Source organism: Chrysoperla carnea, chromosome X (genome assembly GCF_905475395.1).
Source record: "Chrysoperla carnea chromosome X, inChrCarn1.1, whole genome shotgun sequence".
Taxonomy (NCBI): domain Eukaryota; kingdom Metazoa; phylum Arthropoda; class Insecta; order Neuroptera; family Chrysopidae; genus Chrysoperla; species Chrysoperla carnea.
Genome location: NC_058342.1, coordinates 21749857 through 21776948, shown reverse-complemented (window position 1 = coordinate 21776948; position 27092 = coordinate 21749857). Strand labels below are relative to the sequence as shown.

At 30.1% G+C, this 27092-nt stretch overlaps 2 protein-coding genes across 2 annotated transcripts in view; one reads left to right on the top strand and one right to left on the bottom strand.

Annotated features, from left to right (window-relative positions):
* Positions 1-4032, bottom strand: part of LOC123302180 — a 71924-nt gene extending 67892 nt beyond the window's left edge. The window contains exon 1 of the mRNA XM_044885012.1: positions 3775-4032. The gene's annotated coding sequence lies outside the window, so the exon portion shown is untranslated. The remainder of the gene's footprint in view (positions 1-3774) is intronic.
* A 10065-nt stretch (positions 4033-14097) lies between these two features.
* The window catches only part of LOC123302183 (leucine-rich repeat-containing protein 19-like), a 30365-nt gene continuing 17370 nt past the window's right edge, over positions 14098-27092 (top strand). Inside the window, exon 1 of the mRNA XM_044885015.1 lies at positions 14098-14331. Coding sequence (XP_044740950.1) covers position 14331 — 1 coding nt within the window. The 5' untranslated portion in view covers positions 14098-14330. The remainder of the gene's footprint in view (positions 14332-27092) is intronic.

Here is a 27092-nt window from a genome sequence, read left to right as displayed (position 1 = left end):
ATAGAAAATTGGAAAAAATTGTGGAATTCTATTAAAAGTTTAAATAATTATTAGATAACTGGTAAAAGTTTCAAGTACAGTTATTATTAGTATATTATTTTTGAAAAAAGAAAAATTTTAATAAAAAATACTTTTTCAGGGACAAGTTTTTATTGCATTAAAAAATAGAAAATAATTTTTTCTATGAGTCACTCATACCCGACTATTTGTAAAAGCTTGAGGCACTCAATTTAAAATATCAAAAATGAATCGGAACGCTTCATCTATACTTCACATGCCTAATTATTTTTCGATTCATTATTGATATTAAGCGTCTCAAGCTTTTCAATAAAACCTTGTCTCTTAAAAAGTATTTTTTATTAAATTTCAAGACTTAAAAAAATGTATATATATCAAATATGGTGGAAGCGCTGGGAAAATCAGGCACAACCTTACCATGCATTGTCATCCTAACTAAATGTGAATGTAAAATTTCAGCTCACTAGGAAACCGGGAAATGGGTCAAATTTGACTTGCAAGATTTGATTATAGACAGACAACGGGACAGGTGAAACTAACTAAAAGCTTGTAAAATATCGAATTTTATTTTCCGTTGAGTCTCATGTATACAAGGTGAGCCATTTTAATCTATACACGTAAATGTCTCGTTTTGCAGTTAACCAATCAAAAAATAACTTAAACAGATGTTATAGAGTGTGAGTCCCGATTATTTCTCCGAACGTCCTTCGCCTTTGAGTCCCGATTATTGAAATTACTTTTTATCATATTTTAAAGATTTTTGGCCCCACATTTTTGCCGCTCCATGGCGGTTGCCAGTGCTGGATTTAGGCTTAGGACCGTGAGGCCCAGGATTAGGGCGGCATAATTTTAGGGGCGGCAAAATTTTTGGAACGTCAAAATTTTAAAAGAGAACCATTTCAAGGGCAATTCTAATTTTTTTAATAAAATGTATTGAATAATCTAATCATTGAACACCCTGAAACAATTTTATTTGGTATAGGTGTTCATAAATTTACCTAATTAGTCCACTTCCGGTTGTTTGTCTGTACGTATGTCAACGCGATCACTCAAAAGCAAAAAGAGATATCAAGCTGCAATTTTTATAGCGTGCTCAGGACGTAAAAAGTTAGTATTAGTTCGTAAATGGGCAAAGTAGATCAATTGGGGTCTTGTAAACTGTTAGAGATAGAACAAAAGTTTAAATGTTAAAAAATGTTCCTTATAAAAAAATAAGCAGCTGTTGTAAACATCATTGTTTACCCATGAGGACGCAAATTAGGACAAAAATTGGATGTTCATTTTCTCCAAAACCATAAAAGATAGACAGTTCAAAATTTGTAAGTAGCTTCAAATAGTCGTCTTGTGGAAAAATTTTCGGAAAATGAAAAAAAATTCTAGAATCTACCTTCAGAGAGAGCGGCCAAGAGGGCGGTATATCAAACCGGGCCTAGGGCGGCATCAAGCCTAAATTCGCCACTGGCGGTTGCCCGGCTGGCCACCCTAGATTGGGTTATGCAGACATGTTATAATGAATCAAAAAGCTTCCACGACTTAAGAAGTGAATTGTCTATACGTATATTTCGATGTATTGTCCGAATGCGGACAATCCTATACAGTATTGGAGTATTCTTTGAATAAATTGATAAATTTTGTATCCAAATGTTAATTGAACTCCTTCTAAAGGTAAACAAAACTAACATTTTAAGTATATCTATACCGTAGGAGTGTGTATGAGTGGTCAAATATTTTTGTGGTGACAGAATAAATTCAAATGCATTAAGGTTGTTTGGTGCAAAGTAACTACATAAGTTGAACCTAAAATATTTCATTATAGTTAAAATTATTTGATTGTTTTATACTTTTTAGGCCATTTTAAAAATGAAATTTTTGTATAAAAACTAAACTCAATATATGTGTACAAATACTGTAAAATTCAATTCAAAAATTTCTACAAAAAAATTTTGTTAGTTATTTGTAATTCAAAATTATTTTGAGAAAGCTGTTGTATAATTCATAAAAATACTTATTTTTCAGGATTTTCATGAAATCAGTTCAAAAATAATTTTTAAATTTTATACAGTTATTTAAATTTATACATTTCTTCAAACATTCGAAAATTTTAAAGTTGAAAATGATCAATTTATAGGCATTTCCAGAATGGCTATATGCATTTTTTTTATAGAATTTAAAGAGAAAATAAATTTAAAAAATCTTTTAAAACACTTCATCTCGAAAATTTTTTTTTATGTTTATTCTAAAAACAAACCTTTCAAATTATCTCTTTTTTCAATTCTGTGTCGAAGCATGAGTTTTACATGCTTCGACCCTCGAAATTGCGAACTTTGCGGCTGATTATCTCGCGATCTAAACATAACATTTTTCTTAGTCTGTAAAAATTGGCTAAATCCATCGACAAGTGCATCCATGCTAGAAATACCTTAACAGGCAAATTTCTAAATAATTTTGTTTTTTAAGACAAAAGGTAAAATTTCTTATTTGTTATTAAGATTTAAAAATGTTTATTATAACAATTTTTTCCATCAGTCAAGCAACTTTATAATTTGACATCGGCACAAAAAATTACGTGATCGAAATTTTGGTGTAGTCTTGAACTTCTAAAGCTACGAAAAGTGGTCTTGACATCTGGATTAATAGTAACTGACAAAATGATCTATTTATTTACAAATCCACTCGCCTGAAAATAAAATAGCTCAAAAACAACAAGAGAGAAATCGAAGTAAAATTTTGATAGAGAATTCTAGTTATAGAGATTCTAGAATTTTATGTTAAAAAACGAAGGGTGCTTGTTCTTCATACATTCTTTTTAACAATAAATTCGAGCACTCCATTCTTTTTAACAATAATTATTTCATTACAGTTAAAATTATTTGATTGTTTTATACTTTTCAGTCCATTTTAAAAATGAATTTTTTTGTAAAAACTAAACTGAACATATTATCTTTAATTTATATTCAAAAATCAACTAATTTTTAATTTATTATAACGCGGATATTTTTACTTTAAGCAGTCTATTAATTGTTTACGAGTATTCATTCACGAAAATTTTTTCTTGATAACGGTGATGACTAAAAAGTAAGTGTTTTCTGAGCTGTAAAACTCATTTAAGACTCAAACAAATCAAGTCGCGAAACAAAAAATCAATCAATTTTCTGGTCGGCTCAATATATCATAGAACGTTTTAAAGCTTTTAAGACAATCAAATGAAACTTTGAAATAGAAGTGTATCTATACAATTTTAAGCCCAAAATTATTTTACGATTTTTATTGAATTGTACGAATAACACCAACAACCTTAATACAAAATTCTTTCATTGCATTTTTATTTTAAAATTCCAACCACAATTCATTGCGTCACACGTTACGTGACTTCTAAAAATTAGTATATTGTTTCTCATATCCAAATAAAATCGTCAAAAATCAAATAAAATTGTTTTCTGGCTATAAGTAAAATTTATCAGAAAACAACAACTTTTGTTTAAAAAAACAAATAGATATCTAAAAATTGTAAAACAAAAATAATTATACAAAACACTTTCACGCGAATAATACAACAAAAGTACACTTTCGAAATATATGAATTACAAGAATAACCAGTAACCAATTTGGCCTGAATAACTTTCCATTTTTTAAATATTTTTACTGTTGAATAGTATTTAAGTATGTATACATATACATTTAAATATTATTTATGTCAAAATTTTCTCTTAAAAAAAAAAAAGTTTTTCCCAAAAAAGAAAAATTTTCAATACGTACCAAAATATATACGTGTAGAATGGTTCCACACCTCCGTATAAAATATAACACCACAATATGCACTAAAAATTCAATTAATCTGAAAAACACACTGATTTTTTATTCATACACACAATTTGTTTACACTGTTTGTTTATTGAAAATTAATGGAAAATTGTAAATTTTTCACGAAAAACCAATTATAATTTCAACAATAAAAAAAATACACACATATGGACGACATACATAGGACGACGTACTTTCAATACCCACCACTGAACAATCACTGTCTGCCTAGTAACTTCTTTGAAAGAACGAGTGTTGAATACGTTTACTTAAGAGTTAAGAAACCTTCTTTCTCTTGCTAAGGTAACTAACTACAGACTTATAGTTTTATTGTACTAGATTTCAATGCATGTAAATTAATAAAACCCACTGCAAAGTATTCCACAAAAGTTTATTTCTAAAACACTTATATATCTAAAACTTTTTTTAATATATGGGTCATTCTACGATAAGAGGTATATTTTCAAATCGAAAAGCTCCACGACAAAAATTTTATAATTTTAATATAATTCTTAGTGATGTTCCAATTAGTCGATAAAGCCGACTATCCGATCAGTTTCGTAGTCGGCGACTAGTTAGCAAAAAGCGCCGACAATCCGACTTCTTACTTACTTACTATTAAAATTATAAAATTTTTGTCGTGGAGCTTTTCCATTTGAAAATATACCATAAAAAAAAAAAAAAAATATATATATATATATAGAGTTTTCTCTATGACCACTAACTACAATCAACTTACCGTTGGGGCGGTAAATACTCCTTGGCCTCCTGGTGAAAGTAAGGGAGTTTGGTTACGGTGGGTGGAAATGGGTGGTTGTGGGTGGCAAAAATGTGAAAAAATATATATCTGTCCTTTTCTTACTCCTGTGAACTTTCGGAAATTTTCAGAACAAATTTCTGGGAGAAGGAAATTAGAAAGTTCCAAAATGTGTGTAACGGTCAAAATCAATTTGAAATTTTCTAGAAAATTCTAGAAATGATCTAGAAAGTTTGTTTAAGCCGACAGCTATAATCATGATCAACTTTAAACTGACCGTAGAACTATCAAGCCAGAACCGGACACGAACTTTCTGGGCCTTATTCCGAAATTTAAATCTTTTTATTTCAACCAAGTTTAGTGTCTTTTCAAGGGTTTTATTGTTAAAAGTAAGATATTTATATTATTAAACGATTTTCTAACAAGAAAAAGGACAATAGAAGCTAATGAAATAGAATAAAACCCTTCTCTCGAACATTCTTTTAACTAGAAGTCTCTAGACCAACCTCAGGGTATAAAAAAAGGCTCTCTCGGCGACTTGAGTCAATCTTTCTTGAGAAACCACAGAGTTCGGATCTAAAAAGAAATCAATGCGAAAATAAATGGAAAGCATATTCATCAAATTAAATTTTTGAAATCTAACTTTGAAAATGATATACACCTAAATATTCTAGAGTGTTCTGGTACTAGAAATTTCGAAATTCGATAATATATAAACCAAAATCCAGTGACTTCTCATCAGTCTGATCGTGTTAACAGTTGAGAGAAGATTAATTGAAATTAAGAGTGAACAATAATGAAACAAATTCAAATGATTTTGACAAGTGAAAAATAACGAACTATTTGCATATTCTAGAATGTTTAATGGTCGAATAAGTCTCTCAATATCTAAGATAGAAATCTATAAAATTTACGTTAAAAAATGGATCCTTAAATATTATTTATACCATTAAAAATGCAATTATTTTAATCCGAGCAACGCCGTGTTTGGCTGCTAGTTAAAATTTAAATTGTAGAACAGTCTTACAATTTTGGTTGGATGTCGGTATTTTATGTGGTTGTTCAACTAATATCTGTTGTTATCCCTGCCCACAAGGAGAAATTATCATTTGGCACTAATTATACTTGACTTTACGGGAATCATTGTCCAATTGGTTAAAAAGATTTTTGAAATGATTAAACAAAAATTATAATTGAGCTCTATCATTTTAAGGTTGTTGAGGCGCTACAGAAAAGAAACACCATTAACTTAAAATTTCGAGAAATTGTTCTTAAACATGTTAAGAGTCACAATTAAATTTAAATTAACGGTAACTTATTTTCTGAACAACTTGCACAAATTTCAGACAGTCTTTTAAAAAATTCAAATGTGACTTTTTAACATGCTTCAGAACAATTTTTCAAAATTAATTGTTTCAGTTTTTACCTAATGTTTTTCTTTTCTTTTCAACTTTCACCTTTTTAGAGAAGTATCAAATGACTGCTACTTTTCAGTTTCTTTATTTGCTTGTGGTAAATTTTGCTGCAATGCATATTATTTTTAATTATTGGTCAAATATCATAAAAGCACCTTGAAATTCCCACCAAAAAAGAGAAGACAAAATCTCATAAGTTATTCTCGAGAAGGAACATATTCTTATTAATCGCAAGACACATTTTTAACGCGTTTGATAAAGGAGTTGGGGAATTCTTTATTCAAATGTTACAATATTGGTATGTAAATTTCTTTTGATCTGTTCAAATTCTCAGAACTATTCAATATTTTTTAAAAGGGATCGTTTTGACCGACCTTGTTAGAATAGTGGGTAAAATGATTCCATTACATTTATCAAACAGTTCTCCATTACATTTATCAAACAGTTCACATAAAATATTAATTGTTCTTTTACATTGCATCAACGATTAGTATGAAAACAAAAATCACTGACAAATTCATCTAAATCAACACATTCAAGATTCGTTACATGATGGGGGATTATTTTTTTTATTATAATTTTACACACAAAATAGGGATCATTTTAGCCTATATAAAGGAGATCGTTTTACCCGTAACGACATATTTGAATTTCGTCATAAAAACTGGCCTTAAAATTGATTATGTAAAAAATAATTATTAAAAGTCAATAAAAGCTAAGAGTAAAAACAGCCAGCCGACAAAACTAATACAAAAAAAGAAATTTTACATTACAATTTGTCTTACCATACGAAACATAAATTAGCTTATACATCACCATAAGTCTTTGTTGAACGATTAATTTGATCGCGCGGAAACCATCTATCGATAAATATACTAAATGGCTTTAATGGTTTACTTAAAACAACGAGGAATTATTTTACCCTGAGGGATCATTGCTGACTCCTTTCCCTTATTTTCAGTTTAAAAATAATAATAAAATCGATTTTTCGTTGTTGTATCTTTTTATTCTTTAATGTGTTTAGGCTCCATAAATTATAAAGCTGAATTCATATTATTTTTGAAGTTATCAATAATATATCATAGTTTGAGTACAAAAGAAAAAATACCAATTTTTAGCGTGTTATTTAACGCGCGTAATAACAATCACTTATAAAAAACTGAAAAGCTAAAAAAAACCAACTTGTAAAAATGTAATAAACTATAATGATAGGTAAGTATAGATATTGATAATATACAAAGTGTTCAAAAAAAAATGTATACACACTTTGCGTGATTATAAAAACAGTATATATTTTGATGGATTACAAATTAAAAATACAAATTAAAGAAGACAGATATAGAATATGATTAGTCTGTGCAACTGTTCAAATTGATGCCCACTTTGATTCAAACATTGCTGATAACGCGAAGCAATGAAATCGCAAACGTGGTGAATCAGTTCATTTGGAATTTCGTTGCATTTTCTATGAATATTGCCGGCTAGGACAAATAAAATCTTTCATGAGCCTCCACAAGAAAAATCCAGTGGCGTGAGATCTGGAGAGGGCGGAGGCTATTTGATTCACTTCTGCGCCCCATCTGTTCGACAGATTTTCATTGTAACAAACTGTCACATTACGATGATAGTGGGGAGGTGCTCCATCTTGCTGAAAATAAAAATCCTCTTCATCCTCAAACTGCTCACGAATACTTGGTGTTCTTCTGTAACATGAGCATTATGTGGTGCCCAGTAGCCGAAATTGTGGGGATTGATCGATCCGATTGTGACTCATCGATGAATCTATTCAAAATTCTCTTCTTAATCGTCTTTGCACTTTCACAACGTTCTCTCACTTTCAAATAAATTTACGTTTTTCAAAGTCCAGTCTAATATCAGCCATTATTTTAAATGGGTTATACGTAGAAAAAAAAATTATAAATTACAAAAAATGAGGTATTAAAGATATATATTATGAGGTATTCAAGTATGTATACATTTTTTGGAACACTCCGTACATAAAAGAATCTTTAAAATTGTTTTCCTCGAAATGTGTTGTTACAAAACGGTTCTCACTATTCTGAAAAAAAAATATTTAACGTATCGACTTAAATTTTTTTGAGACTGAAAATGACTAAAACAAGTCCCCAAATGTACAAAATTTGTCAAAAAAATAAATCCTTTTATTTAATTGCTAATTTTATATCAATTTTTGATCAAAAAACCCGTTTTTTTCCTCACAAAACATGTGCAATTTTTTTTGTTTCTTTAATTATATAATTATGACTAAATTTGACATTTAGGGTAGAGGACAACATTATTTAAAGTATTTTGTTTGATTTTTTCACTTCTGACCACTGAAAGCAATGCTAGATATTTTTAGAGCTATCGCCGTCAACGTGTTGTAAATATGTGTTTTTAGTCAAAAAAACAAGTGAAAACAAACAATTGACCGAGTTAATTGTTGAAATACTATATATACAGTGTTGATTACGGAATCGTTTGTTTGTTTTACGTCATGCAAGTAAAGAAAGAGAGCTACTCTATCTCTTAGATAGCCACATAGAACTGATATTCCCATATAATAGCATATAATTTGCACTTGATTTGCACCCTCAAGGGTAAACAGTGTTGTCTACGAAAAAATATTTCAAACAAAAGTTGTTAATTGTTTTATAAGGAAAATTTTTTACATTTAAACTTTTGTTCTGTCTCTAACAGTTTACAAGATGGGTGTTACGGATCCAAGACTTAGTTCACCTATGTTGCGACGTTACCTTTTACGTCCTGAGCACGCTATAAAAATTTCAGCTTGATATCACCTTTTGTTTTTGAGTTATCGGGATGACAGATAGACAGGCGCCTATACTAAAACACCTATACTAAAATTTTGTGCGTAGCATCAATATTTATAAGCGCTATAAACTTGGGACTAAACTTAGTATACTTTGATATATTTCATATATATATGGTATTGAAACTAAATTTTGTTATACTCTTGAATACTTGCATAATATTATCAGTGGCGTGCACAGTGTTTTTTGACTGGGTAGGCAGAAATTTTTAAAAGCTACTATATAATCAAAAATACTGCATGTTGGTTTTGGTTCATCGTCATGGTAAGTAAATAATGATGTAGGTATTTGTAACCACAAATATCCATAGATTGGTGGATATTTAAGGATTAGAATTACATAATGCAGTGAAAAGATGGTGGTTTGAGTATAAAAATTTTTTCCTAAAGTGTGTTTTCAAATTGGTCGTGTTTTTTGCGGTCGTAGAAAAATGATGAACATTGTCGTAACCGATATCGTTCCAGTTGGTTTTATTTTTGGCAAATAGTAGACAAGGAAAACAAGACAACCGATAGCTGTGTTTGCAACCTGTCAGCCAATAATTTGAATCAAATCGTTTAGTATTGTATTTACAATTGACTTTATTTTTTTTGTTTGTATTAATTGCAAATCCGGTGTATAACGACCTTTCACCTTGAAATTTTGCATAAAATCGAGTAACTTGAAAAAATAGACAAACCTTCTCCAAAACTGTTGGTCCTAAACAAGTATAACGGGTTTTAAAATGTTTACGCTTTCACGCAAATCTACTGGACGGATTTTGCTGAAATTCCACAGTATTCGAGCTTATACAGGGTGGCGTAACTCCTTAACTCTTGGGTTTTGCACAAAAGTATATAGGACACTTTCGACTTAAAATTGTTCAAATACGCTGTTCAGTTATGTCCATCGAATCACAGGATACGCTGTATGTCAGAATAGGACGTGAGCCATAATTTATTTTAATATCTACTTCACACCACTACAAAAGTGGAAAAAAACATCGATAAAACATTCCTTTTCAGGCCTACTCAATGATAGGATTTCTAGCGTCCCCCTCCTATAAATGGAAAAAATTTACCCAAAACAAACTTTTTTCTTCTTTGCATGCTAGAAAGGTGCGGTAACCCTTTGAAAATGGATAGGATAAAGGTGAGAGGGGAGGGGGTGAATTTAAAGATAAAATATGGTGAATTTTTTTTAAATTTAGCATTGCAATTCAGGTATATACAGAGAGCTTAATCAGTGAACTCAGTTACTTGTCATCTTCATTTTTTGATTATTATTATACCCTTTCATTGTGATTACAAAAAGGGATGATCTATTGCTATTCATTTTTATTGAACATAAAATCATTTTTATGACGTAAATATCTTATTTTTGAAAATGGTATATAGCTCTTTCGAGATAGTTTTAGGTTGCCTTTTTTTAAGTTTTATTTAAAGTGATCCAAATGGAGTTATAGTAATCTACTATCACCTGCGTAAATGTCTTTTACACAGGAGTAATCAGGTCATTTCAAAATGTAAAGAACATAGAACCAATTTTCAAAATACCAATCAACAAATAATTCAATTTTTCATATGTATTTTATCTTCTATGCAGCTTTTATTAAGATTTGTATTAACAGTTGCATATACAAAATATTAGTACATTTTTGTAGACACGTATCTAACGGCGACCAAAATGTTTAAAGTACAACTAATTAGAAGTGGCATATAAATAATAAATAGTAGTGTACGTGAAAAACATTGCCCAGTTTTTCTTACCTCGATGGCTTTTTATACCATGTATATATGAAATATACATAGATATTCAGTTTAGTCCCAAGTTTGTAACGCCTAAAAATATTGATGATACGAAACAAATTTTGGTATATAGGTGTTCATAAAATCATCTAACTAGCCCATTTTCGGTTGTCCGTCCATCCGTCTGCGAACACGTTAACTCAAAAACCAAAAAAGATATCAGAAATTTACAGCGCACTCAGGACGTAAAAAGTGTGGTCAAGTTCGTAAATGAGCAACATACGTCAATTGAGTCTTGGGTCCGTAGGACGCATCTTGTAAACCGTTAGAGATAGAACAAAAGTTTAAATGTAAAAAAAAGTTCCTTACCAAAAAAATAAACAACAAACAAACTTTTGTTTGAAACATTTTTTTGTAAACATCACTGTTTACTCACGTGGACACACATTAGATGCAAATTATATGGGAATATCTGTTATGTATGTGTGATATGTATAGGTATATGTGTAACGTGCCAGAGTAATCAACGCTGTCTATACATGGTATTTCTACAATTAACTCAGATAATTGTTTGTTTTCACTTGTTTTACTTAATAATATTGTGTTGAACTGTCTTCTTTTATATTAAAAATACATTTGACTCACTTTTCGAAACGTTTTTTCGTAATTTTATTTAGGAAAATTGTTAAAATTATTTTCAGATCACCGTTTCGACCAGGAAACATTCATTTATATCATTATTAGGACAATATGAAGAGAATCGTATACAAAAATTACTTACTTAAAGCAAATGATAGCCGATCAACTACACCATTTCCCAAGAGTTGAAGATTTTAACCACCCTTCTGATTGTTTTACGTAACTTTGGAGTCCTTAGTATACTATTGGCAGCTGATGAAAAAGTGGTCGAATGTGGTAAGTACGTTTGAAAATGATTTTTTTGAATTAATTTTTTTTATGTATTTCAATCCACTAAACTACTATTTTTTCTTGTACTAGTGCATTAATAGAAAATTCGGCTAAATATTTAGGCCTTAATATTGATAATTAAAAAAAGTTATGCATTTTTTAATAAAAAGACTCATTTTTCTCAACTTTGGTAATTTTTTAATCTATGCAATAGTTTCTTTTTTACAACGATTTTTCTCATTTGGACCCGGGCATGGTAAACGTGTTAGGTACTCCAGGGAGCTGTGGTAAGCAAGGGTTATTATTCGAATTTTCTGGTGAACAACGCTTTCTCTATATTAATACACTTATAGTGTTAAAAATATTGATTAATTACATTATTTAGATAACAAATTTTATATTTGCAATAAAATTCGTAGAAATTACAAATATATGTATATCGATTATACTACAACATAAAAATGATTAAAAAAAATGGCATACCTATTATTGATAATCGAGTTTCTAAATCACTTCAACTTAATCGTAATAATATAAAATTATAATAAACTGCAGTCAAAATCAATTTTAACGACATTGTAGGCACTGTACATTTATGATCGTGAAGTAGGAATACAGATAGGGGTTGTCCTTTTTTATCCGATTCAGCAACGCAAAGGAGTGTTAATGTGTTTATCTGCAGTCTATGTCTGTTCCTATGTGGCACGGGCATAGACTGATGTCTGTTCCTATATCAGTCTATGTCTGTTCCTTAATTCTTACGTCAATCGATTAGTCTAAACCTCGCGAGTGATATTTAATGCCACACACGTATTTTTAAGGCCAGTAGTTCTATATTTCACCAATTTGAACTATACCCTATTTTGAAGACTATACCCTATTTGTCGTAATAAGCGATGTCGATATAACCGATTTTGACTAAATCACTTCTATTTAATCTTAATAATATAAAATAGTTCGACCCGCGCGGAATTCCGTTACCATAGTTACCGTAGCCCGTGGCTAAAAACAACAAACAAATTTCGTAGAAAAGTGGTGAAAAAATAATTAAAAATTCTGAAATTAATATTAGAAGAACATGTATTAAAAATAGTAATTATATGTCTAGAATATTAGGAGAGCATCTGTGCAAACTAACATGTTTTCCTAATAAACTTATTATTTAAATTTACGATCTTTTTTCGTTCAAATTATTTGTCTGGAGTGTTTTTCCTAAGCGGTACATTTTCAGACCGTGAGTATATTTTTCGTTAAACCTATACATAATAAGTGAAAACAAACAATTGACTGTGTTAATTGTTGAAATACCATGTATAGACAGTGTTGATTACTCTATCATATTACACATACATACATGTCACACATACATAACTGATATTCCCATATAATACATACTATACAATTTGCGCCCTCACAGGTAAACAGTGATGATTACGAAATAATGTTTCAAACAAAAGTTTTTTATTTTTTTATAAGGGACATTTTTTACATTTACTTGAATTCTATCTTTAACGGTTTACAAGATGGATTCTACGGACCCAATTAACCCATGTTGCTCATTTACGAACTCGACGTCACTTTTTATGTCCTGAGAACGCTATAAAGCTTGATATCTCTTTTCGTTTTTGAGTTACCGTGTTGACAGACAATTGGACAGGCGGAAATGGACTAATTAGGTGATTTTGAACACCTATACCAAAATTTTGTTGGTAGCATCAGTGGCGTAGCTCGCCTTGGAGGGACCTTGTATCAAAATTAGTTGGGGGGCCGCAATTAAGGATAAAGATTTCTCACAAATGAAACAAAAATGCTTGCATTAAATTAAATTAAATATTTATTGACTATAAGTTATCATTTTCTCCTAGAATTTGAGCTAGCCAAACAATTCAAATTAAATATATGCTTTTTTTATCTTTTTTTCGGTAAATTTATTTATTAAATCATAGCTGAAGATGATTTCAGTCTGATAATCCTATCCTGTTCCATCGAAAACCTTAGGTTATTTTTATCAGTTTTAATTTTGAAAAACTTCTTTCAGCTGTTGTGGTTGTATCTGGAAGGGTCAAGAATAGAAAGCATGCTGTTATTGAATTTTATCAGCAATAATTCCATGGCTTTCTTAATGGAATGAATTTTTTGAATTACAGATTTTAAGCATGTTTTCAGAGCAATTAATTTTCCATAACATTTTACAAATTTTTGCTTACACACGTTAGGGCTCTCTGTAGCCCGGGGCCCCGAATCATTGATACGGCTGACACGGGGGTAGCTACGCTCCCTGGGTAGCATCAATATTTTTAAGCGTTACAAACTTGGGACTAAACTTATTATACCTTGAAATATATTACATATATACATGGCATATATGTATAAGCTTGAAAATAAAGGGTGAATCATGGAATTTGAAAAAAGGAAGATAAGGGTAAGACAGAAAAAAACTTACTAGAGTAATAATATATAAGATTATAATAAATTAGTAGAATACTATGCTTTATAAAAACAAGGAGTGAAGTGATGACTGACTGATGAGTTATAAAACCGAACTACACTAAAGTGAATACAGTTGAAAAAATATCAAATTCAACAATAGAATACAACTCTCAAATAAAAATATGATTAGTTTAAATTGAGATTAAATTTATTAATTGGTATGTTGTTACCAATTGTTACATATTACATGTATGTAGTTACTTATGTGATATTCCTGTGACCGATCAAATACTAATTGTTAGATGCAACAAAGAATATAGAATTGGAAAACTGTTGATTAGTCTTTTTTGAAATGTGTGAAATTATGGTTTTATTGTGAAAAGTGTTTGGTTTTTTTTTAAGTGTTGTTTTAATTTTCTGTTTTTAAATTATCAGAATAAGTAAGTTTGGAATTATTTTTAGTACTTGATTAAATACCGATAAACAATTTCTTAATACAATAAAAATTGATTGCTTTCCGAAAATTAATACTACGGAACAATTTATTTGGATGACTTGAAAATTAAATTTTTTTTTTGAAATACGTTTCAAAAAGAGAGTGAAATAGTTTTCACTCTAATCTGAAATGAGATGATTAATATAATTAAAATTAAAAATTAGTTTATTATGTTTCAAGAAACTTTTCACTTCGCTTTCCGCTTTGACGAAATAAATTGTATATTTGAAAATTCATTTCAAAACATTCTAAAAATGAAAATATTATCCTCCGAAAATGTTTACTAAACTTGAATCTTTAAATACGGTTCCCGGAGAATGTTGAATAATTTAGGAGGATTATTAGTACAAAACAATTTGATTTAGCCGTCGGCTACCGCTTGTTCAAAAGTTAAAAATAATTTAATTTTAGAAACGAAAACTTTTATATCACGCATACTCACAATGTTGCATTATTTTTGTGATATATTCATTTTGTAATTTATTTTTTGTATTATTGGCAAGAATTCGGGTATTTGTGTCTAAAAATTGAATTTTCGGTCACCATTGTGGGTTTTCAAACTTCTTGAGTTCACATTAGGATTAGAATAATAATATTTTCTTGGCATATTTGTTTTAATTTAGTAGCTAAAAATAGAATTTTACGGTCGCCATTTTGAATTTTCACATTTTTTATGAACAGATTCGAATCAGCGCCGCCAAAAGTCCACAGAATGGCATTTTCATCTTCATTTATTATTTTTAATACGTTTCGGGAACTCTGGGGCATAAAAGCATTTCCGATAAAGGGAGTGGGGAAATATCGCAAATTAATTTAAGTAGTTATTGAAAAAAAAACCACTATACTCGTAATAAAATTGTATATTTAAAGAATACAATTAAAAAACATACAAACAACTTACATTTCGCTAAATATCGATATTTCGATTGCAACGCAATCATCGTCAGTAGCTAAATGTATTCATGTAAGACATTACAAACATTTTTCGCAAAGTTAAAAATAACTATGTAAAACATTACCAACAAAACAGTAACGATTTATAAAAATAAAAATACAAAAATTATCCCAAATTTGAAGAAATCAATTTCTCAAGACAGAAAAATTATTGTACCAACCATAATTTATATCTAAAAGATATCGCTTGTGTTTTTTATGGGTTGACTTTTAACAATTGTCCATTTTATCAATTCTGAGTCAGGTATAGGACCTTTATTCCAGTTGAGAATCTTATTACCTGCCTTGTGGATTAAAATGCTTTCGAAAGTATCTAAATTATTGTGATGTCAAACAGATTTAATTAACTTGACATGCAGAATTTTGTGTTCTGTATTTAAAACATGGTCCGCAATGCAAGATTTTTTCGATTCGATGATTCTTGACACCGCTAATATGTTATTTTTCGCGAATTGACATTTGTCGCTTGGTCTGGCCAAAATAAATTTTAGGACAATTCGAGCAAGAAATTTGATAGATACCCGATTTCTGTGAGTCCGGAAGTGAATCCTTGGTTTTATCCAAGGCATGTTGTAATTTCTGAGATGTAAAACCAACTTTAATCTCAGAATTGTTCAAAATTATATATATCTTGTTATTACAATGATAGTTAAATGTAACTCTAGCCCACTTATTCTTTTCGGAAACTTTCTCAAAGAAGGTTGTATCCGTAATTCCTTTACACCATTTCATCGTTATAATTTAAGAAGCTTTTTTCATCCTTATAATTTAAATGCAATTACGAACAAATGAGATGTTAAACATTTAAACCAAAAAAAAATAACCAAAACTAGAAAAGTACAAGTTTTCAAACGAGTGATTGCGATTCGAAATCGATGATTTTTCGCAGAGATACAGCTGTTTAAAATTATGGTACAATTTTGTGTTAAAAAATTTTCCTTTATTACTTTTGTTCTGTATATATCTATTGAAGCGTTTTTTTTTAATTTGACGCTTTTAATACAGTTGGCAGGAGCTGTATTTTATTTTGTTAGCAGATACTTGAAAGTCCTAGTTATAAAATTCAGTTAATTTTTTTAGCAGAAAATTCAGTAACTGTGATATTTACATGAATTAAAGCAAATTAAAAATTCATTAATCTTTCATTCTCTTGTTAATAAACTTATTACTGGCTAAGGGAAAAATTATGTTCGAATATATGTACAAAGTTATGATAAAAATCACGTAATAATAACATTAATTTATGGGGACAACGAGGATACCGTTCACCCTGGGCTTCAGGTACCTCGAAGATCAATTCTGTCGCGGTATTCGTGTTCAGCGACCCCAAAAACCCTACAGTAACGAGTTTGGAATCATTTTCATCACTATTAACCGAATTGTGAATTTAGTATATTTACGCTTAATTTAAAATGCAATTAGAAGATGCATATTATTTATGCAAATAGCATATTTTTAATTTCTTATAAATCTAATTTACGCCACAAAATTTCCTGACGCCCTAACAAATCAAATGCAGGGAACCGAATTCAAATCCGTCCTACTGTTAAAATTTTTGGCAGTTCAGCCAACATACATCGTGACAATGCAATTATTACTTTAAATAAATAATAAATGATGCATAATTTATTATTTATAAATACATAATAAATACATATTTAGGTACCTTCTACATTATGTCACTGTGAAATTAATTATGTCACTGTTCACTTTGATTACATATAAATATTTTTATCAACAATTTAAACATTTTTAAGCGTTACCAATTTGGGACTAAACTTAATATATCTTGATATAAATAACATGTATAATAAATTTAGTATATCTTGATATACAGATTTAATAAAATCTGTTCTATTCTTAAACTATAAAATCTGTAAAATTCGAGATCGGCGAACTCGAACACCCTCGAGTAGGTACTTTGGATACATTTCGTGAAAAAATTTGTGAAAATTCTGCTGAACTCCACAACCAGGGTACTCTGGTCCCAAGGTACACATTTGGAGTATTTTAGATATCGTATTTATAATCAGTAACCTGGAAAAGCCGCGATTAATAATTTTGGATACATTTTATTACAATTAAGAGATAATCTAGGGGATGAGGTGTTTAACCAGGTCGTTCTGGTCACCAGATGCAACAAGGAAACTTTACGGGGTGACGTCATATTCGTGATTAGTGACCCCGAAACCCCCGGGTAAAGAAATTTAGCCGTTTTCGTTAATTTTATTTACCTAGTAATCAATTTTGCATCTACCAAAATGCATCCTGGAGATGCCAAAAAAAATTTTTTGGATTGTATAAAATCAAAATAGCTAGCAAATTTTATGATTGATTTCCGGAATCGAATTCAAGAAACCGTATCTCGATCAGTCTTGCCCGAAAACAGCGATCTCGAAGCGCTTTTAGTGTTATATCGTCTCGCCCATAAAGAGAATTGAAAAAATACACTCGCATCTTGAGTCGTATTTGGAGTGCCCTAGCCAGCTCGGTTATACGAGCTCTAGCGATAAAGTGTAATTTTTACAAAAAATCGAATTCTTACTTTTGTTTATTAGTCAACATGAAATCATTTATTTATTAACTTATGTTTATTAACTAAATTCTCTTTAATTAAGAATGATGATTAACTCGATAAGGTATTTGTCTATTCTAGATTACGCCATTTGTATCAAAATAAAAACATTAATTATAATCGAGAGGTAAATAAATTTGTATACAAGAGTGTAGTAAACAAACATAATAAATAAACATCTAGCAAATTATATCAAAATTTTATGAAATTACAAATTCTCAAAAGTTTTTTTTACAAAAATACCTAAATCTTTTTTAAAATACAGTGCATCCTCGATATAACAAAGCGGAATGTAACAAGTAAATGTTCGTTATATCAAGTATTTCGTTAAACTGAGGTTTGTTGTATCGAGGTTAGGTTGGTATAAAATTTGTTATAAAGAGGTACTTAATGATGTTTCGCATTTCTGCGACTGATAAGGAACACCTTTTACGTTTCTAAGCCATTGAAAATTGAATCTTTAACAATTAAACGAGCAGCAGTGTTCCAAACATTTTTCCCAGAAATTTTACTATTTTTATTTCATAGTCGCAAGAGGAGACTTCGGTGGATATCCAAATTAAGTAGGTTTGTAGTAATTGTTAAAAACTAAAACTCATATTTTTTCGGCGTTGGTTACGCCTCCCCCCCCTTCCAAGTTTTAAATTTATATATGGTAACTTGACAAATATTTCACTGATTTTGCCCGAACTTTTAATCCATATAACAGCCTTTTTTTTTCCTTAATTTTATCCCACTATTATATTTTTGGGATTAGTTTGTTTGTAGACAAGTTTTGATTTGATGGTTAATTTTATAGCAGTTAATAGTTAGAGTAAATTTAAATAGACACCTTAAAGTCAAAAAGGTCTTCTATTGTCAAAATAATTTATATGCCCGACTCTAAACTAACAATTTAAATTTTATTATGAATATTTAATTTGTAAAATACATGTAAATCGTATTAGTATGGGCATAGTATGTGAGGCATAAGGACCCTCAGTTCAAAAAAAAAAAAAATTAACACGTCCGATTTCTCATCGAGATAATTATTAGAAAAATAGTAGTTTTAACGAAGTTATTTGGAAAATTGGAAAAAATCGGAGCTTTTTGCCCGATTTTCTTTGCGTTTTCAGGATTTCATCATGCATCTACGAAATTAATAATTCTGTAGAGGTTTTAGGGCAACTCTTAACGAAGACAAAGTTTTTATTTTAATTGTCGTAGAATGCTTCGTTACCGATCTCGCACAGCTTTTTCGAAGCACCTATTTTTGCATTTTTGGAAATTGTACGGAAACATTCGATCATTTTGTGACGAAAAATACAAAACGATATCATGAAAAACTACAATTTGAGCTCCAAACGGATTTCCTGCGAGTCATACAAGCCATCATAAAAGGTTTCACTTCAACTAGTCTAATTTTTTTCGTTTTTTGTCCTCTGTTTTGGGTTTTTAAAATCCGTTTTGGTTGATTTGTTTTACTTTTAAACTCCTTTGCCTGTACTAACATATGTATTTCAGAGCCAAGACTTAATTATTTTAACAATAGAATACAATCTATTGACTTTAAAGGTGTCTAATTAAATTTATGTCTAACTATTCAAAAATTTCATCAAATCGAAATTTATCTAGAACACACTAGAACACAACTCGATACTTTTAAACTTTTAAAATTCCAACACCTCCTTTTGTAAAATGATCTGACATGGGGTAAATACATTGTTAACAATGGGATTTATAGCATCTTAAGGAGAGAAGCAAGGATTGGATAATACTTAGGATTTCAATAAAACTTTATAAATACATTTTTTATCATCCTGTTAATTTAAAAAATCATAAAATTAAAAAAGTTGGAATTAAGTGGAATTATTTAATATATATTTGAACAAGAAATATAGAACAATCTTCTTCAATTAACGCAATAACATGACATTGATATTATTTCATTAGATACATTGTTTTTTTGAGCCTAATGAAATAAAAATGTGAAATATTTGTAACTTGTGAAAAATTTTATGATTAATATTTTCAGAATTACTTAAAAACAATTTTAAAATAATTTTTTGTGTGGTAATTTTTACTATTTAAATTCTTCCAAAGATATTTTATATTAAGGTGCATTGGGCATCAAACGTATGAATAAAAGTCTGAATTTTTGACATATTTTCAAAGTAGTTCGGTTGTTTGAGCAAGTACGGTGAATGTTCATTTTTATGGGTAAATGATAGTTTAAAGTTCCTTGATCATAATAAATACCGTTTGGGGGGGCCTCTTGTGGGGCAAAATTGTGAATTATCTCATTTAAAAAAAAAAAACATTACCATACGGCGCTTTCCTAAAAGAAAACATACAAAAAATAGTTAAATTTAGTTAAATTGACGTATAAATTTTATCTTTTACGATATTTTTAAAGCATTAAAAAACTTTAACGTGATACAAATATTATTTTTATTCATAATTTTATTCATAACTTGGATTTAAATTCAATGAATATAAATTAGTTGCTAATTTGACTAGTCATGTGACGTCCGAACTACTTTAATTGCTTACTCATACACATAATATTGAGTCCAAAAAATAAGGTGACATTTGAATTTAAACTGAACTGCGCGCGTTTGATGTGCATTATGAATTCCTTCCGTCCGGTCAAACAGTCAATACGGAATATTATTTGAACGTTATGGCCGGAATTGTAGAAAGACAATTGATGGTTTTTACACCACGATAATGCACCATCCCATACTGCACTCAAAATTCGTGATCATTTCGTCAAAAACTCAACCCGTATCGTTCCACAACCACCGTATTCATCTGATCTGGCGCAGTGCGACTTCTGGTTGTTCAGCAAGCTCAAAAGACCGCTCCGGAGACACCGTTTTGGTACGATAGAGGAAATTCAAGCCGCAGCGAAGACGGAACTGAAGGCAATCCCGGAAATTGACTACAACCAGTGTTTCGAAGGTTGGAAAATCCGTTGGCATAAGTGCATGGCATCGGAAGGGGATTACTTTGAAGGGGATGGAATTGATTTGTAAGAATAAATAAAGAATTTTCAAAATAAATACAATGTCATCTTAATTTTTGGGCACAGTGGTAAATTAAATTTTTTTAAATATGTGACGAAGAATTTTTGCCAAACAGACAGTAAATTTTAATGGATAGAATATAGAATTTTTTGAAATTCTGTTAAAAGTTTAAATTATTATTGCCGGTTGGAAGTATACCTAGTTAACGATATTATTTTTGTGAAATATCAATTTATATTTTCCATGTAAAACGTTGTAATTTGTGACTTTAAAACTTAAAATTCAACGAAATTAATCCGATAATCAGTAAATTTACTCTTTCTTCAATCATTCAAAATCATTTAAACTTTTATATTATCAATTTTTTTTTATTTGTCTATTAATAAGTCTCATGAACGAATACGTCCTTAGCTAAAAGAAAATAAACAACTTTTGTTTGAAACATTTTTCCGTAAACATCATTGTTTACCTGTGAGGGTGCAAGTTATGTTAGATTGTTAGAACATTAAATAGTATGTATATGGGAATATCAGTTATATATAGAGACACCACAGTCGTGTTATATATACACGACTGTGGCTATCTAAGAGTGGTTTACTCAGTCAGTTGTTTGTTTTCACTTGTTATACCATGTATATGAAGTATACAGAGGTAAACTTAATTTAGTCCCAAGTTTGTAACGCTTAAAAATATTAATGCTAAAATCAAAATTTTCGTAAAGGTGTTTATAAAATCACCAAATTAGTCCATTTTCGGTTTTCTGCATGTCTGTCGTCTGTCGTCTGTCCGTCTGTCATCGCGATACATGGTATTTTAACAATTAATTCAGTCAATTGTTTGTTTTCACTTGTTAATAATGAATCAAAATGAAAAATGTTTGTATATACGGAGATTATTACTTAGTACTACTGGCTACATTTTATGGTATTTGAGTATGTAATAGCGTAAGTAAATCTTCTTAAAATGATTTTCGTCAATCATCTTAAAGTTTATAAGATTAAAAACTTGTTTCATAGAGAAATATTTTTGTTAGAGCTAGCAGTTAACGTACAAATCATAATAACATAAACCTTACACATAAGGTAGGACTTAAGGATGTATGAGCTTGTATGTTCAAAAAATTTCAGGTAAATAAATTTATAGTCTAAGATCCGAATTAGGGTCGACCTTCACCCATCTGCTTACCGAATGAATGTTATTTTTTATGAAGTATAAAATGTTAACAAATATCCCTGTAATGGGTTGCCTAAAGAAATGCGGTCAAGACTACTTTTAGTGAAAATATCAAGAGTAAAATCTTTTGAAATTTTTCTCTTACTTGCATATCTAACGAATTTTGGTCATAAAAGTATGTAGCAGCTCAATAGTAAAAGCCATAAGAAATATGCAGCGGCTGAATTGTCGATCTTTTCATTCTCTATTAGCCCATATATACAAGTTGAAAATAGTAATTACGTGCATCTGTTAATTCATTGACTCGCATATCTAAATAAAGATAATTTTGTTACAATTACGGTGGCATATGATTGGCCACAAAATATTGGTCAAAAATAATGTTTACAAGCTTTCCAAGTTTTGATATTTATATTAAAAATGGTCTTGACCATATTTTTTAAGGCAACCCGTTACAGGAATATTTGTTAATATTTTACATTTCATAAAAAATTACTTTCATTCGGTAAACAGATGGGTGAAGGTCGACCCTAATTCGGATCTTGTACTATTAAAAAAGTATATTTTCAATTTGAATAATAGTGAATTATGTTATAACTTGACGATATAATACGAAAAGTAAGAACACAATTTTTTGATATCTGGAGTAATTTTCAAAATATTGAAAATTGAAAATTTTGTTTAAGTTATTTTGCTTTCGATAATTCGAAAACCAAGGCAGATACATTAATAATTATAATAATAAGCCTTGATCCCAGTAAATGAGCAACGGCCTCTCCTTTCACAAATGTGAATGTAATCACAATAAGGGTAGAATGTCTAATGCGTTTCTCCACGCTTGCCTGTCTGTAGCAATTCTCGACCATGTATTCCCATCGTAGTTTCTGAAATCATTCGACCATCTCTTACGTTGTCTCCCACAATTTTTACTATTCATTCTTGGTGTCCAGAATATAATTAGGTTAGCCCATCGATCGATTTTTGATCGTAGATATGTGTCCTGTCTAGGTCCACTTTCAACATATCACCTTATTTTTAATTTTATTTCTCCGGGTAATATTGAGTATACAGCGTTCCATTCCTCTCTGGCAGATATCAAGTTTATTGCTAATTATGTGTGTAGAGCCCATGATTGACATCGATACGTTAAAACTGGTGTTATGCATGTATCAATTACCTGAGCGTTCACCCTTAAAGAGTAATATCCTCTCAGGACTTCTTTTAGAGACCAGAATTTCTGCCAGGCAGATACATTAAGTTATAAAAAAAATCATAATCAAAGTTGAAAATAAGGTACAAATAATTTCAACTCCAAGTCTAAACTTGGCTTGGTACTCGTGCTACCTCAAATAAGCGAATGAAAAGTTACGTAAAATTGTAATATAATGTAATCTTCTGGCAACACTGGCTTTACAATCTATAATAATGTCACTTCTTTTGTATCTAAAGAATATTAAGAGTGTTATTTACCATGCCATAATAAATAAAAACGATTGAATGTGACCCTATCCAATTCTATTTAATAAAGGTCGACTTTATGCCGTTAATCTTATCAAAGTTAATGTGAACATTGAACTCAATTAATAAATATTATCTGTATATATATTTTTATAGTAAAATACATAATTTTAAACTATTTTTTAATTAAAACTATTATACAGGGTTGTTCAGGGTTGATTTTAACAAAATTTCTTTCAGAAATATATGGAGGGTTATTGGCTGTACATTATAAAATTATTTTCGTGACATATAGGGTAACCGAAAGCGGAATGTATCACAGTTGTATTTTTTTTTAGAAAGAACACCTGTTTATTATTTAATTTTCAGATTCTACGATCAAAATAATGGTGTTTTTTATTGAGATTTCACATGGTAGGGGAGCCCAAAAGGGGATTTGGGTAGTAACTCGAGCGCGTCCGATTAAGATATGGTTCCTTGAACCTTCCATAGTACTTCCACCAAGATCCTCATTCGTGGCTCCAATCCACCTTCTTTTCTACCTCCCTCTTTTCCGTTTTATCCGGCATCCGACAAATGTGCCAAAGCCATCCTACGCGTCCGGATATCATTTTTTTCGGAATTCTTTTATCCGGCATCCGACAAATGTGCCAAAGCCATCCTACGCGCCGTGCTTTGATAACACTTACAATGTTGAAGTCCTTATACATTACATAAACTACGTCAATTGCCCTTTTTCTCCAAAGTCCACGCTCATCTTTTACATCTCCATATATTTTCCTTTAAACTGTCAACTCCCAAATCAGTTTCCGATCCATAGAGTACCGTCGGCCTAATCATTATTCTGTAAAGCCGGATCTTCACCGATCTTGATACCATTGGGGATAGAAATATACGGATTTATATAATATCAAAATATACATATTTATATAATTCAAAAATTGATCTAGGAAATTGGATTAAAAATCTAATGTGTGTCTTTATCATGTGATTGGCGTGAAAATCAAAGAATGTTTAAAATATATACCTAACAGCCCCAAGATAAACAATTTTAATATAGAGTGTCCAATTTACAGTGACCCTGACTGAAACTTAAACCTCAAAATAAATTTGTTCTTTTTTTCTCAGGGTACTAACTGTAAATAAAAATCATAGTGCTATTTCAATTTTAGAAGACTACCCTTCTCTACTTACACTCAGTCTAAATATATACACTATAGAGTACAAAAAGAACAGAGTAATTATATAAAGATAAAATAACCATATGGCCATTATTATTAAAATTATCTACTCACTCATGTTTTAGAACGATAGTCAATACACCCCTCATTTTATGCTGGTGATAATTACACTTGATTAATTACTTAAAATACAACTACTTATAATTATCTCTTGATGAAACTTTTCTTAAAATTTTTGTTTTTTAATTTATCATGGGCTTCATAAGCATATCGTAGACTAGCACGAATCATGCACGAATTTGATAAAACTATGCTCTTTATTTTCAGTGCCGGATTTACCTCTGACGGGGCCCCAAGCAACCTCAGATTTTTGGGGCTCTCATTGTAAAATACCCCCCCCCCTCGATATTTCAAAATAATGAATAACTAGTTAATTTTGCATAATCAATATATTTTACAGTTAACTTATAATTTACTATCTAAATTACAACTTTTTACTACTTTTCTCAGTCGCAAATTGATGAATGACATCATCAAAGTCAAGTTTTTCAAGCTTGTCTTTTTCGATAAACAGTAAGCCTAAATCACTAACTTTTTCTTGACACATCGTTGAGCGTAAATAATTTTTGACGCGTTTTAATGCGCTGAACGATCTCTTCAAATTTTCGAATGTGTTTTCAAAATTTTCCATTTTTTGGGGCCCCTGTCCAAGCGGGGACCCAAGCAATTGCTTCCTTTGCTTCCCGGTAAATCCACCACTGTTTATTTTGCTGAAATGAAAAGGAACTTTTGCATATAATTAGTATCTACTTATAACACATAAGATTATTAAATCATGTATATGAAATATATCAAGGTATACTAAGTTTAGTCCCAAGTTTGTAACGCTTAAAAATATTTATGCCATGAACAAAATTTTGGTATAGGTGTTCATAAAATCACCTAATTAGTCCATTTCCGGTTGTCTGCCTGTCTGTCCGTCTGTCATCACGATTACTCAAAAACGAAAAGAGATATCAAGCTGAAATTTTATAGTGTGTCTAGGACGTAAAAAGTGAGGTCCAGTTCGTAAATGAGCAACATAGGTCAATTGGGTCTTGAGTCCGTAGTTCCCATTTTGTAAACCGTTAGAGATAGAACAAAAGTTTAAATATAAAAAATGTTCCTTATATAAAAAATAAACAACTTTTATTTGAAACATTTTTTCATAAACATTACTGTTTACTCGTGAGGGCGCAAATAAGTCGTAAATTGTATAGTGTGTATTATATGGGGATATCAGTTATGTATGTGTGATATGTATGTATGTGTAATGTGATAGAGTGAGTAATCAACACTGTCTTTGAATGGTATTTCAACAATTAACTCAGTCAATTGTTTTCACGTGTTTTTTTTTTTTTTTTTATTTTGTAGTTACTTTAGAATCAATAATGAAAAAGAATAAGTTCTTACTTAACCTTGTACAAAATTTCATAGCAAATGCCTAGAGATATTACTCCAAAACTTCTGACATTAATGATTTGTAAATGATAAACAATTAAAATTTATATTCTTGCATTAAAATCGTATCTAATAATTTTTGAAAAGTTTTTATAAGCATTTTTACGTATATCTCATTTATAAATAAAGAGTGATCCATCCAATAGAGTTTCCTAATTTTAAATGTTTTTAAACACACAAAATTTAAAATTATCTTAGTTATATTTTTATTAATAGAATATTATGCTTACTCCAATTAATGTCAAAAAATTATGTCAACCAAATGGTCGCGCCTGGACCTACTACAGAAGTATTTTTTCGAGGTAATTTTCTATGACTTTTCACAAGTTTTGGGAAGAAATTTCGATTATAACTTGGCCGATGTTAGCTTTTAGGTGTTCCAAGGATGCAGGTTTGTTGATATAGATGTGACTCTTAAGAAAATAATACAAAGAAATCCAATGGCGTATACTTGACTTAACACACGCTACAATGATACACGTTTACCCTATCTCCAATGCTTACAGTGTCGTCGAACTTTTGCACAATGATGTGAATTGTTCGCTCATTAGGACGATTAAATTGGCCATAATTTTCCCGTAAAAGTCTATACCCAGTTCTTACAGAATCTTTAAGAATATTGCAAGTGAAAAATTTGATCATTTAGCGTTGCTGAGCGTTAATTTAACGATTCATATGGTAAATGAAACGTTTTAAACTATAACTTGATTTTTGAAACAAGCAAAAGTATTCACAGCATTAGCTCAGTTGGTTAAGGCGTAACCAACAGCAAATTAATGTAATTAATGGTTGTGATGGCCTGGTGTAGTGCATGGTATATGCATGAAGGAGGTGCACTCAGCCTCTGAAATTGAGG